Source organism: Lepidochelys kempii, chromosome 22, assembly GCF_965140265.1.
Source record: "Lepidochelys kempii isolate rLepKem1 chromosome 22, rLepKem1.hap2, whole genome shotgun sequence".
Lineage (NCBI taxonomy): Eukaryota > Metazoa > Chordata > Testudines > Cheloniidae > Lepidochelys > Lepidochelys kempii.
The window spans coordinates 19,190,338-19,202,630 of record NC_133277.1 but is presented as its reverse complement, the minus strand read 5'-3'; the positions used below and the strand labels follow the sequence as shown (position 1 = coordinate 19,202,630).

Here is a 12,293-nt window from a genome sequence, read left to right as displayed (position 1 = left end):
AGAAGTTACATTCTGGAAACAAAATGAAAAGAGGGTTAAAAACCCCACTGCCAAGAGGGATGTTTGCAATGATTTCAGATGAGAAATGTTGGAGGTTAGACAGGCCCATAGTGTCAGTACTGGAGAACTAAACACAACAGCACCATGCTGAGCACCAAGAGGGAGTGCAAATGAAGGTACAGAGTGTGCCTAAGCCACTTCTGGCACTAGGAAAGCAATCAAAACACAAACCACAGGAGCATAGAGAGGCTCCAGTCAAGATCAAGGGCCCATTGTGTTAAGTATTGAACATGCACATTGAGAGCGTCCCTGCCTCAAAACGCCAACAGTTAAAAAAGACAAGCCCCACCAACAAAGGAACCGAGGCAGAAAGACTAAGTGACTTGCCCGTGATCCCACAGTGAGACCGGGGCAGAGCAGGAAATTGAATCCTGTTTCCAAAGACCCAGTGCAGTGTGCTGTCGAGTAGGCTACCATTACTGAGCACAGGCAAGTCTAGTTCCAGCCCCCAGCTGAGTGACATGTGAACAAGGACCCAATGGCTACATTTGCTAGGGACATAGGAAGGGGCTGGGTTTTTTCAGAGCACTCTTTTATTACTACTTACATCTAAAAGTGAAAAGAACATTAATTACACCCAGACAACTGGAACCCAGCACCAGTCAAACTAGAGAGTTTATTTGTGATAGGGAAGACCAATGCCCAAGCTGAAGCAGGGTCAGCTCTTCTCTGGAGCAGGCAAGTGTGAGAAACAGCCGCAGGGGAGGCTTGTCCAGAACATGGCGCGATTCCAATTCAGCCGATCCACTCATGAGGTTCGAAAGCTTTACGAGAAACGACAAATGCTTCTGGGGAGGAAGTGGCTTGTGCTGGTTTGTACAAAGTAGCCCACTCCTGGCAAGTTCCTGCCAAGTGGCTCACCTGCCTGGGGGCCTCATCTGGGAACCTGCCTGTGACAAAGACACTGCAGATCATGCCTTGTGCCAGGCCAGGGGAGGTGGCCAGGATTGAGATGCCTCAGGCTCTGCAAAAGACAAACTTCCCCACAAACATCCGGCCGTTGCTCAGGATGCACCAATCTAAACCAGTGGTTCTTAACCAGGGGGCTGCAAGCAGGCTTTAGGGGGTCGACCAAGCATGGCTGGCATTAGAATTTCTAGGGCCCAGGGCAAAAAAACAAAGCCCTGCCACACAGGACTGCAGCCCAGGGTCCCGAGCCCCACCACCTGGGGCTGAAGCCGAAGCCTGAGCAACTTAGCTTTGCAGGGCCCCCTGTGGTACAGGGCCCCAGGCAATTGCCCTGTTTGCTACCTACGAACACCGGCCCTGGCTTTTATATGCAGAAAAAGTTGTTGAGGCATAGCTGGACCGTGGAGTTTTTATAGCATGTTGGGGGCCGGGGGGGAGGCTCAGAAAGAAAATGGTTGAGACCCCTGATCTCAGCTGCCCTTGCCTCAGTGGAGAGTTCAGGATTCTATGTGGGGCACGTGGAAGGCATCCTGTCTGCCGGGCCCAGCAGAATGATTCAGCGGCAACCCTCTCCCCTGGAACAATCTCAGCTGACCCCTTGCCTGGACAGATGGGCTCTAGTTGCTTCCCTGGATGTCTGGGTTCTGCAGCTTCCTCATCATCTCCAACAGCATCTGGTTGCAGAGCGCTGAATAGGGGTTCATCAGGACCAGCTGGTGCTGAGCGAAGGCGCTACCCAGTCTGGCTCCCTGCTCAAAATCCTGCCTGGCATTATCCTCATGGCCCTGCAGCACATTGATGAGACCTCGCTGCACGAAGCACTGGCATGCCACACGGCCTGTGCCCCTGCTGAGGCGCAGGGCTGTGTCCAGGTCCTGCAGCGCACCTGTTTGGAGACAGAAAGGAAGAAGGGTGAACTCTGCCTGGCCTTGGTCAGTATAATGTGCTGGGACTCAGCTGTAGGCTCCTAGGGGTTCAGATCCATGATTAGCATGCACAGCACTGGGTACTTTCTATTGCCTTCTGTTGGAAGAGCTAAGTATTATCCCTCTTGTACAGACGGGGCACATGGCAGTGACCAAAGCCATCCTCTGAGTGTGTCTCACAGCTGAGATGCTGTAACAACATTTTCAAAATAAAAAAATAGGGTCCTTTTGTGAGGACTTGTTTTAGGGTTATTAAATGTTCATTCAATAGACAAAAGTGCCTATTTTCTATGCTGTGCACCAGCTTCTGACCCATCCACAACATGGGCAGGTTCTCAGAGGGGAGAGTTTTTCCATAGTAACTTGTTCTGAATTTATCTATTGCGGAACACGGACCAAGAATCATGAACGTCGACTGTGAGCCCCAGCACCTCTCCAGTAGTGTCTCCACTCCTCCTATTCCACCCCAAACCCCGTTTATCACCCTGAAAGCGTGTTCCTGGTAAATACAGAGCAAATTCTACACAGTGTTGCTACACATTGGAACAAACAATAGGACTGAAAAAACAGGGACATTTCAGGACCCACAAAAGAAAGTCCTGGGTCACAGGGACATCACATGGAAAATTGGGTCACAAGTCAGGATTGAACCTAGGAGTTCCTGGCTCCCAGTGCTGAGCTTAGAACCTGCTTCTCTATTGTGTGCAATTCACGTACCTTGTGCTGTGACTGCACTGCTGCCCATCAGACCCCACGCCTGGCCCCGTCACTCCTAGAACCAGACCACCTGTTTGCAGCCTTCCCCAATGGCAACTGCTAACCCAGGGGTGATGGGCATGACCCCCCTCCTCATTTACCTGCCACATCCCCTTTGAGACGAAGGGCCTGGGCACGGTTGTTGTAGCACGAGGCTCGCTCCGGAAGGAGCCAAATGGCCTGGCTGAATCTCTCAAGGGCCATGTTCACATTTCCCGATTCAGCTGCCAAAACTCCCTGTAGCTCCAGCTCTTTGACTTGCTCCAGCAGCTCTGAGGTGAAAGCTCCATCTGTGACATGCATAAAAGAAAAACTTAATTTATGCAGCGCTCTGGGCAGACACCCAGCTTGGGGGGGGTGTGATCCCCTGTGCCAGACCAGTGCACAGTGAGGGGAGAGTCTCAAAACCACCAGGCATGGGACAGGAGCCCACCGGACCAAGGGTTAATATGGGGGCTCGGAACTAGTCTTGGGCTCTGCTTTCCTGATCCACCAAGGGTTGAGAGCAGTGCCCAGGCGTGTCATGGGTTGCTGTGACAGCAGATCCCTATTGGTCACCTTTACTCAGGCAGGTATGCAGACTGGGCAGCAGGCTGCATTTAAATCCAACTTGCAGTTTAATTCCCACACATTCAGATTCACATAAACCTGCTGCCCCAAAGAGAGACCAGGAACCTCACTGCAAAGTGCCTGGGTCCTGGCCCCAGTGCCATAGTGTCCAAGCTGCTCCCCAGTGAATTAGAAGAGGAACTCTCCAGTCTCCTGTGTGATTCCTTTCCAAAGGGCTGCCTGGCCCAGGGGTGGGTCCAGTGGGATGCAGTCAGCACCCTGATCCAGGCCAGACTCCTTGGTTATTTGTAACAATTTTGTGAGTTTGGGGGAAAGCGACGTTGCCCTGAGATGCCTCTCAAACCGACTGCATTGGTGCTCATGGCAGGACAGTCTGACAGGCCAAAAGATGCTTCAGTAGCTGGCCGAATGTAGAAGGCAGGCTGAGCTGATCAGGCAGGTATTTGCTACCACACTTCCACCTTCTGTAATTATGGCCCTGCTCTGTGGGCCCTCCCCCAATTCCCAGCGGCACCACTATCTGGTAAGGAGTAACAGATGCAGGGACCTGCCGTTCTCTTCTCATCTAAGGCCTTGTCTACACTACGAAATTAGGTCAAATTTATATACGTCGGTTTTGGAGAAAGCGTTTTTATACAGTTGATTGTGTGTGTCCCCACACAAATGCTCTAAGTGCATGTAGTCGGCGGAGTGTCTACCGAGGCTAGAGTTGCCTTCCGGAGCGTTGCACTGTGGGTGGCTATCCCACAGGTCCCGCAGTCTCCACCGCCCATTTGATTTCTGGGTAGAAATCCTAGTGCCTGATGGGGCTAAAACATTGTCGTGGGTGCTTCTGGGTACATATCATCAGGCCCCCGTTCCCTCCCTCCCTCCCTCCGTGAAAGCAAGGGCAGACAATCATTTTGCGCCTTTTTTCTTGAGTTACCCATGCAGACGCCATACCACGGCAAGCATGGAGCCCGCTCAGCTAAGTGACAGACAGCAAGCAGGCAGCTCTCTTGCATCACTTTCTCTGCATTGTAGAGATTTTCCCCTCCAGGGCTGAGAAGAGCTTTCAGGTGCTAACTAGTGAGGGCCCCAGTCCCATCAGGGTCCAGTTAGTCCAACTGGCATATCTTTCTAGAGATCAGCATGCTTTCCTTCCAGCTCTTAGTGAGCTCTGCCCTAGCTTCCAAGCCCCCATCAGTCACTGCCAGGGGAACACTGGATCATTCCACAACATCCATGCGACTAGTTCTTCCCTGGTGTAACTCCACTGACTTCTCTCGGATTACAGCAGTGCCATTGTTCACAATGAAGACAGTTCTTCCCATCATCAGCCAGTGCCAGCACACACCTCCTCAGTGGCAAAGTCCACCACCGGGAAGGGGAAATCACAGCCGCTGCACAGACATTTAGTTACCAGCAAGAATCTAAGCCCCCAGAGGTACAACTGCTGCTGAATCAAACCTCACCTTCCCCTTGGATTGCCTCTGCCTCCTCTCCCGCATCTGAGGCGGGGATGTCCCCAAAAGGAGCACTGGGGTTAAAGATGGTTTGAAGAACCGCCCTGTCCTGGGCTGTAGCCATGTTTGACAGCACACAGAGAGAGGCAGGAAAAGGCACCTCTAGCAAGCCAGGAATGGTGTCTGGAGACACAAGTGGGGGGCTGGCCTAAAAGCAGCCAATAGGAGTGGGGGAGGAGATGGGGGCACCGAACTGCAGAGCAGCAGGGGAGGTTAATGTTCACATGGCCTTTTAGCATTCTGTCCCTGGCCAGAGGCAGATAAAGCCTCCAGAGGGCCTGCTGGCTGTTAATTGCAGGCAAGGACAGCAGTAGAATTGCAGGGTCCAGACATTCAAAATGTCAAATGTGAGCGGAACTCACTAAAACCATTGCGGGTGTTGAGGTAAGTAACAGGATGTGTGTGGGAGAGGGTAGGGAAAGGGATTCTAGCCCCACCCAAAGCACTACCAGTTTCTATTGCACAGACATGGAAATAAACTGGATGCACATCAGGCCATTGCTAAATCTTGACATTTTTCTTACACGTCTCCTCTGGCATCAGCCTTTCCCCCCTGTATACCCAGCCAGAATTGTTGTCCAAGCCCGGATCCCTGAATGTCTTGGCTACAGAATCCTCTCCTTGTCTGGCCTGGACTCCTGCACCCTTTCTCCCCTTGTGTCTTCACCATGCTTCTGCCAAGATCTTATTCTCGGAGTTCTGACGTCAGGCCCTGAGTCCCTCTGCCAGCTTCTCCTTCACCTGTGTATCAAATAAAAGCTACTTGTCTTTACCTTCAAGGCAGTTCATAATGTTGCCCCACTCCACTTGGTGACCTACTTACCTATGGTGATGTCAACCTGTGTTCGCTCTGCCAGTGTTCCCAGTCTTCACTGCCCACAAGGCAGTTTCTCTCTGACACCTCTGTGCTGCCTTCATGCCTGAGGAAAACCCCTGATAAAATCCCCACTGCCATTGCCTTGTCCGTCTCAGGATGCCCCCTCTGGATGGTTCTCCAGGCACCACAGCAGAGGTCATTGCTGGGCAGGTGACAAGTGGGGCCTGTTGTTCTTCCCCTTCTTTCCTTTGCCCTCAACTGAAACCAGCCATCCACCATCCATGAAACTAACCCAGGAGGGCCAATTCCTCCCCAGAGTCGTTGGATTGTTTGTTGTATCCATATTCCCCCAGTGTATCTGTGGCTGTTGGCTGGCTGGCTGTTTGTACAGTGCCCTGCAATGCGGCCCCAACTGAGGCCTAAGGGCTCTACCAGCATATAGACCACTTGGATAGCAAACTCTTCTTCCAGTGGGTTGAGTTTCATAACGCTTTGAACGAATTCTGTATCACAGGCCAAGATGCTAGGGAGATGCTGAATATATGTGAATGTTTGTTTCCCTAAGAGCTTAGAACATGGATGCCCAATGCCACAGAAAATCCCACACACAAGTCACAAGGTACACACACACACAGGGTCTGCTTAACACCTGGGTGACTTTTACAAATGGTGTTTCACTTGTTCTGTGACGATGCGGGATCAAGGACTTGGGAGGGACGAGGCCTTCTTCCTTACCCTTCCATAGGTCACTTTTCTTTCATGACATCACTGAATGCCCTTATGTTTCAAGGTTACCTGTCAAGAACCATCCCCGTTTGAGACAGGGACTCGTCTCTTTTGCAGCGCACCAGTCCCATCTCTGGCACAACAACACAATAGTAATAACGGAGCCACGTGATAGCGATGTGCCTTTTCTGAAGACAGGGGACTCGCATGATGAGGCTGAGCGACCGTGGCACTGGAACACCTCCTCTCCAGCTTTTTAAAAAATAAAGTAAATCAAGAGTCACCCTCTGCAGCAATAAACTTGACATGTTTATTAATTAAACTATCACTTAAATAAAAAAAAGTGCATAGAAAATAAACATGTTTAAAAACTCCTTTTTGTTTTTTACAACTATATACACTTTTATTTTTACATTCAGTCTTTCGCAGAGCTTTCAGCATTGTTTTTAACTATTAAAGTATTTCCTTCATCCCTGTGACAGGGAGTTAACACTGATGTACTTTAGACATTTCCTTTTTTCTTTTTTTTTTTCTTTTTTTTTTTTTAAACCAGAAGCTTGGAAGAACACAAGAAAAAAAGAAATAAAAAGATCCGTTACACATGATAAGTTGTCGAGAAATGTATTATTTCTAGAACATGACCTTGCCATTGTAGAGCTTTTTTTTTTTTTGAACAATTATTCACCTACCTGTATTTACTAAAGAGACTGTTAAGTTTAATAAAAGAAACACCACAAGTATAGTTCTTGGTTGATAGACAAAGCTACAGTACCTTGTTAAAAAGATACCAGGAAAGCACAGAACACATTTTTCCCTATATGCAGGTGGTACCCCAACATTCATAACCAAAAAAAAAAAAATCCAAAAACAAAACAAAGAAACAAGTTGTACAAGTACTGACTGGTAACATTGAAGGTCAGAAAAATCCTCAAGCAGGGAAACGACGGGCTAAGTATTTCATTTCTGCAGGAAGCTACACTCTTCAGGCTGAGGTGTTCTAGAGCCAAGCAAGCCCCCTTCAGTTTACATTTGTTAACCCAGAAGTACACAGCTTGATTATTTTTCCTGCCTTTGTTAGCAACTGTAACACAATCCTTATCTATAGTGTTAAGAGAATTAAAAGCCATGGACCGATACTGAACTAGGCTTCATTACATGGTGCATCACTATATTAGTTCCTATATATATATCATATTTATAGTTATAAAAAAAACTCGCAAGTGTGTTGAGTATGGACCAGTAGTATGGGTTTGAATGGCATGATTCTGCACAAAGACCATCTTGCTGAAGAACCTGGTATTGCTTGGAAATGAAAGAAAATGAAATAAAAAGATTATACCCAGCCCTTTGCAATGACCCGCTTTTCCTTTAAAAAAATTGGTTTGTACAAATAAAAATAAATGCCTTAAGGTTTGACTTTTAGTATTTTCAGATATCATGATCTATGTCAGTCCTTATAAAATATACATTCATATATGAGGAAGCTGCATTGTGCTCACTGTTAGCCTGGGCAGAACAGGGTTAAAGGGCATATAGGCCTGTGTCTTACACATGAATCATTGAAAACTTAAATACTAGCTGCCAAGGCTTCTCCCCACCTTCCTTTTATTTATTTAAAACTGTAAGTGACTGAAAACCTCTGTGCTGGAGACAGACTGGTGAGAACAATGGAAGTGGGGAGCCAAGGGGACCCCTGGCCCAGCCTGTAGGTCAGCACAATTCAGCTTCTCTGGTTTACAGACAGTTTCACTGGCCACAGTGGCTGCTCGTTAAGGCAGCCACGACAGGTATAGCAGCAAAGCATTCAGTGAGCTGGATCTTCCACCAAATTCTAGCCTGATCCATTTGCGCTCTCAGTCCTCACGGTAGAGGAAATTTCTAGTGCCTGGTTCTCAGAGAGACTCAGGTGATATCTCTCGTCTGTTTTCTCCTTCACTTATTTTTTCCCCCTCTTCTTGTGTTTTTTCCCCTAACTAAGGGGTTTTGTGGGAGCAGTGTGTCCTGATCAGAACTTGCTCTTAGTGTGGATTTCTGGTGAGGACTCAATTTTGCTGATCAAATAGCTGATAGCTACACAGATTTTTGGCAAGAGAAAAGAATGGGATTGTTGTCAGCTGCAGAGGCTGATTCTCTGCCAGATAAAGGGATATCAGCAGGAGGGAGAAGGGGGGGGTAAATGATTGAACTAGACCATTCTGAAGGTAAAATTCACTGGTGTGTCCAGCACTGGAACTGTTCCCCAGCACTGCTGCGAAGAGCTGTGTCTAGGGATGCTGAGCTGAGATTTCCCCAGACATGGTTTCTGGCCTCTCAGTGTGTGTGCATTCCCAAACTGTCAGTGCATCAAATCATTTCAGTAACACAGGCAGCTTTGACTTTGATTTTTCCTTTAAAAAAAAGTTTTACAAAATAATAATCACACAGTGCAATAAAAAAGGAAACAGCAATTCCTGACCCTTCTGCGTGCTGCATTTCATTCTCAGGTCAGAGGAAGAGGTCTTGGGGGTTGAATGACACAGATACATAGTGCTAAGCTGTGAGCGCTAAGGAGTTATTAGTCAATGCTGTCCAATTTCCATAGGCAGCTGCTGATGCTGTTTCATAGCAGCCTTTCAATTTGCTAATTCAGCAAATTGTAGATGGCCTGTCCACAGGGACAGAGGAGAGGAGTGGGTGTGCATTATAATTTTACTGTTCAAAGGAAAAATTCATGTTTCCAAGTGAGAGGCACTCGGGGCTGTGAAGTGCATTTGTGGGTACAAATCCCACACCTGTTCCTAACAATGATGGTGAACAAAGGCAGGGCTGGGGTTCTATTGCTTTGCTCAATTTCCACAGGACCAAGTTTCTCTGGTTGAAGAGTTGAGAATTTTCCAAGAATGAAAACCCACTCTGGCTCTTTATCCAGTGAAGCTGCTTTAGAAACACAACAGTTGAGTGATGGGAAGTTGGCTTTCCCTGCTACCAATCACAGTCCTGGGCTTAAGTTTAAGTGATCTCTCCAGAGATGTAGGGACCACTCACTCTCAGTAAGTATCCTGGCAGAATCAGTGAGTTACTGAGGAGGACACGTCTGCTCTGCAGGATTGAAGTGGAAAGAGCAGGGTGGAAAAATTCATATTTCCTGCCATATTCCTAATTCTGAGCTCTGAACAAACTAATGGAAAAGTGAAGATAGCAATTCTTACCCCCTCTCCTTTACCTTTCTATAAATAGAACAGTGGCACGTGTCAAGGCAGAATCATGCCTCTTTCTGCCCAGCAGTAGGAAAACTGTACCAAAAATGTTAACACAGACGTTCAAATAAAGTTCCACTGAGTCAAACTCCTCCTGAGTTGGGTGATTGTTCCCCATGCCCTCCCCCTTCACAAATTAATATAATTAAGGTCCAGCCAAAGCTTCCAGGAAACAGCTACTTAAGTCAACAAGGCAGAACAAGATTAAAAGTAAAATAAAAATAAAAGTATCCCTCTCTCTGGAGGAAGGATCAGACTATGTCCAGCCAGATATTTCCAATAACCATCCTATGAAAATAAAAAATTATTAAAAACAGATTATCTTAAATTAGGATAATACCACTGTTTAAAAATAGCCTTGTCATAAGTGCTTTTCCCTATGAAGTGCTTCTCATAGAAAAATATACAAAATATATTTACATTTATAAAACCTTAAATACTACACTGTAAACAGAACAGAGTAAAATCCAATCACTTAATTTAACAGGCTTGGGGCTTTCTTTTCTTTTGGATCCAAAGGTGGGGGGGGGGAAGAGTTATCCCATATGAACCAGGACTAGTGTCATTCTGTTTTGCTTTTTAAATGAATTTACTCTTTCACTCAGGTGGGTTTAATTGTGGCAGTTGCAAACTGGTTTCCTAAACACATTTTTAAATGCTACAAGGAGTATGCTCAGACTGTTAGTGTTTGGCTTTGCATTTCTACTGAGCTTTTATATCCCCTTTTGGTGCCTATTCCTATGTCTTACAAGGAAGATTGAAGTAACCATAACCTAGAAATGGATCTAGAGAGAGGGATGTGCTTAGAGAAATCACTCATTTGCTTGATTCGTTTATCCTACTACATTATTTAAACCATCTGAGCAGAGCCTCTCCTGCTGAAACCTCTGCAAATCACCCTTGCTAGTTTCTGTTTGGGAGTACTGGCTAGCTAATAGAACTGGTCTCCATTTCTGACAGTTGCGGGTCCTCCTACTCTGCTCATGGATTTCCATTGCTTGGACAGGCTCAGAGGCAGGGAGGCAGATCTCTGTGTGGCTGGAAAACCCTTCAGCTCCCTAGACCAAAGAAGAGTGCCCATTTCTGATGGCAGAAACATAGGAGAAGAGTTGTTCCTACTCTACAGAGGACTTCATTACTGAAACAAGGCCTTTGCTGACAAGGATTTCCACTTTGGGCTGTAAATCCTGAAGAGTGAATCACTTTAATCAGTTGGCAAACCCAATACAGCCCCTTCCTTTACTAGAGACAGCTAGAAATTCTCTTATACAAAAACAGAAATTTCAGAGGAAAATCCTACTGAAACCCTTTTCAGTTCACTTACAGGCTGCTGTAGGTTACCCTAGCCTTATTTACTCTTTCCAGGCCCCAATAAAAGACAGACCAACCAAGAGAAATGCACTGGGTCACCTATGGCTGCTCTAAGAAGTCTGATAAAACCCAGCCTGCTCACAAATAGTGTTTTGGAAATGCATGGTGGAAGGAACCACAGACACTCAATGTCCTTCATGGAGCTGGCTGATGGGATACAATCTCTCTCCAGTGGAAAAGCTCAGTCACATACTGTGCTTCTTTTAATTATGACACAGCAAGCGAAGGAAACTGAAAACCCCACATTGCCATTCCTGGCAAAGCTGGTCATGGAGTCCCGACAAACCAGAAACAACAAAGGAGGACAAAAATCTGAGGCCTCTACCCATATATGAGTTTTGGTCTGTTCTGCCTCATCCATCCACCCTCCCCCTCTCCCACTCACTATCCCACAATGACGGACAAATACTGGAGGGGGGGAAAAAAGGGCAGTGGAAAAAGCATAACAATCATACTGAGGATCTTCTCTGATCGTCTGTGTCTTTCACAAGGATAACTGTGCGCACGTGAGACATGAAGATGTGGACTCTGACGGAGAAGCGCAGCCATCACTTACGTCCCCGAGCCCCAGTCAATCTTCATTTCTGTCTCTGTCTTCCCCTCTCCCTCCCAAATGGCAGGAAAGAAATGCACTGTAACTTTGGTTCGCCCCAGGCCCTTCAGGGCTCACTCACAGCTCATGAAAGTTTTAGTTTAAGAATTTCCTGCACTTCTTGGCGCCGCAGTTACAAGGCAGTTTGTTGCTGGCGTCTTCAATGGGGAATTTGTAGTCATAAGTGAGTTCCTCCCCACGGTAGATTTTGCGCATGGCGAAGATGACGATGTGTTTCTGGCCATCAATGTTGATTACGCGGGAGTAACAGTTGGGCTCACATGAGTGGTTGATGAAGCGGGCTGCATTCCCGTGCATAGTGGCATCTACCACTTCGGAGTCATCAATGCGGAACATGTAGCAGCCAATCCCCTGGGCATGGAGGAAAGAAAGGCATTTAGAGTTCAGGGAAGCCAAGAGTCCCTCTCCCCTGCCTGGAGTTTCAGGAGATTGTTTATTACCATAACTAAACAAGAGAAATCAACATGTAGTCGGTGTGGAACCATGATCTCCTTAGAATCCTGTAGCCACTCTTCAGTTATAAGGTACTTGCTTGAGCCATTTTATCCTCATACCCTTTGAATCCGCAGTGTTGATGCAGGGCTCAAATATTTCCTAAGCACTTGGAGGAAGCAAAGGAAGTGCTCCTAGAGCTCCAGTCAGTGCTGGAAAAACTGGGAAGTCTAGAACCCCAGACCACAGAGTTCAAGTGCAGTTTGCCCGCCTATTAAAGTTTGCACTGTACATATACTTGACTCCCTTTAACCCACCCTTGAACCCAGACAGACATATTTAAGCCCCATGCAATCCTCACAGACCAAGTCT

At 47.0% G+C, this 12,293-nt stretch overlaps 2 protein-coding genes across 10 annotated transcripts in view; both read right to left on the bottom strand.

Annotated features, from left to right (window-relative positions):
- Positions 1-657: 657 nt before the first annotated feature.
- Positions 658-11,429, bottom strand: TTC36 (tetratricopeptide repeat domain 36). 4 transcript variants are annotated; one of them, XM_073320959.1, is made up of 5 exons: positions 11,332-11,429; positions 6,339-6,521; positions 2,753-2,941; positions 1,572-1,855; positions 658-950 (listed from the first exon to the last, which is right to left on the bottom strand). In XM_073320959.1, the coding sequence occupies exons 1-4, from the start codon at positions 11,423-11,425 to the stop codon at positions 1,587-1,589; spliced, it is 735 nt and encodes a 244-aa protein (XP_073177060.1). In that variant the 5' UTR covers positions 11,426-11,429; the 3' UTR covers positions 658-950; positions 1,572-1,586. The 4 variants fall into 4 exon arrangements, with proteins under 4 accessions (XP_073177060.1, XP_073177059.1, XP_073177062.1 ...); XM_073320958.1 differs by having other exon boundaries at positions 658-1,855; XM_073320961.1 differs by lacking the exons at positions 6,339-6,521; positions 11,332-11,429 and adding an exon at positions 5,251-5,353 and having other exon boundaries at positions 658-1,855.
- Positions 11,373-12,293, bottom strand: part of KMT2A (lysine methyltransferase 2A) — an 83,682-nt gene continuing 82,761 nt past the window's right edge. For all 6 annotated transcript variants that reach the window (XM_073320939.1, XM_073320942.1, XM_073320940.1 and 3 more), the window contains one exon: positions 11,373-11,840. In XM_073320939.1, coding sequence (XP_073177040.1) covers positions 11,565-11,840 — 276 coding nt within the window. In that variant the 3' untranslated portion in view covers positions 11,373-11,564. The remainder of the gene's footprint in view (positions 11,841-12,293) is intronic.

What these genes read in the sequence shown, in the direction of transcription:
- TTC36 (XM_073320958.1), bottom strand. Translation starts at nt 11,425, where the DNA reads ATGGCTGCGCTTCTCCGTCAGAGTCCACATCTTCATGTCTCACGTGCG. An exon ending in ACGATCAGAGAAGATCCTCA is followed by an intron (nt 6,522 to 11,331) that starts GTATGATTGTTA and finishes TTTTTTAAAAAG; the next exon opens with CTGGAGAGGAGGTGTTCCAG. An exon ending in TCTCAAAGGGGATGTGGCAG is followed by an intron (nt 1,856 to 2,752) that starts GTAAATGAGGAG and finishes GTCTCCAAACAG; the next exon opens with GTGCGCTGCAGGACCTGGAC.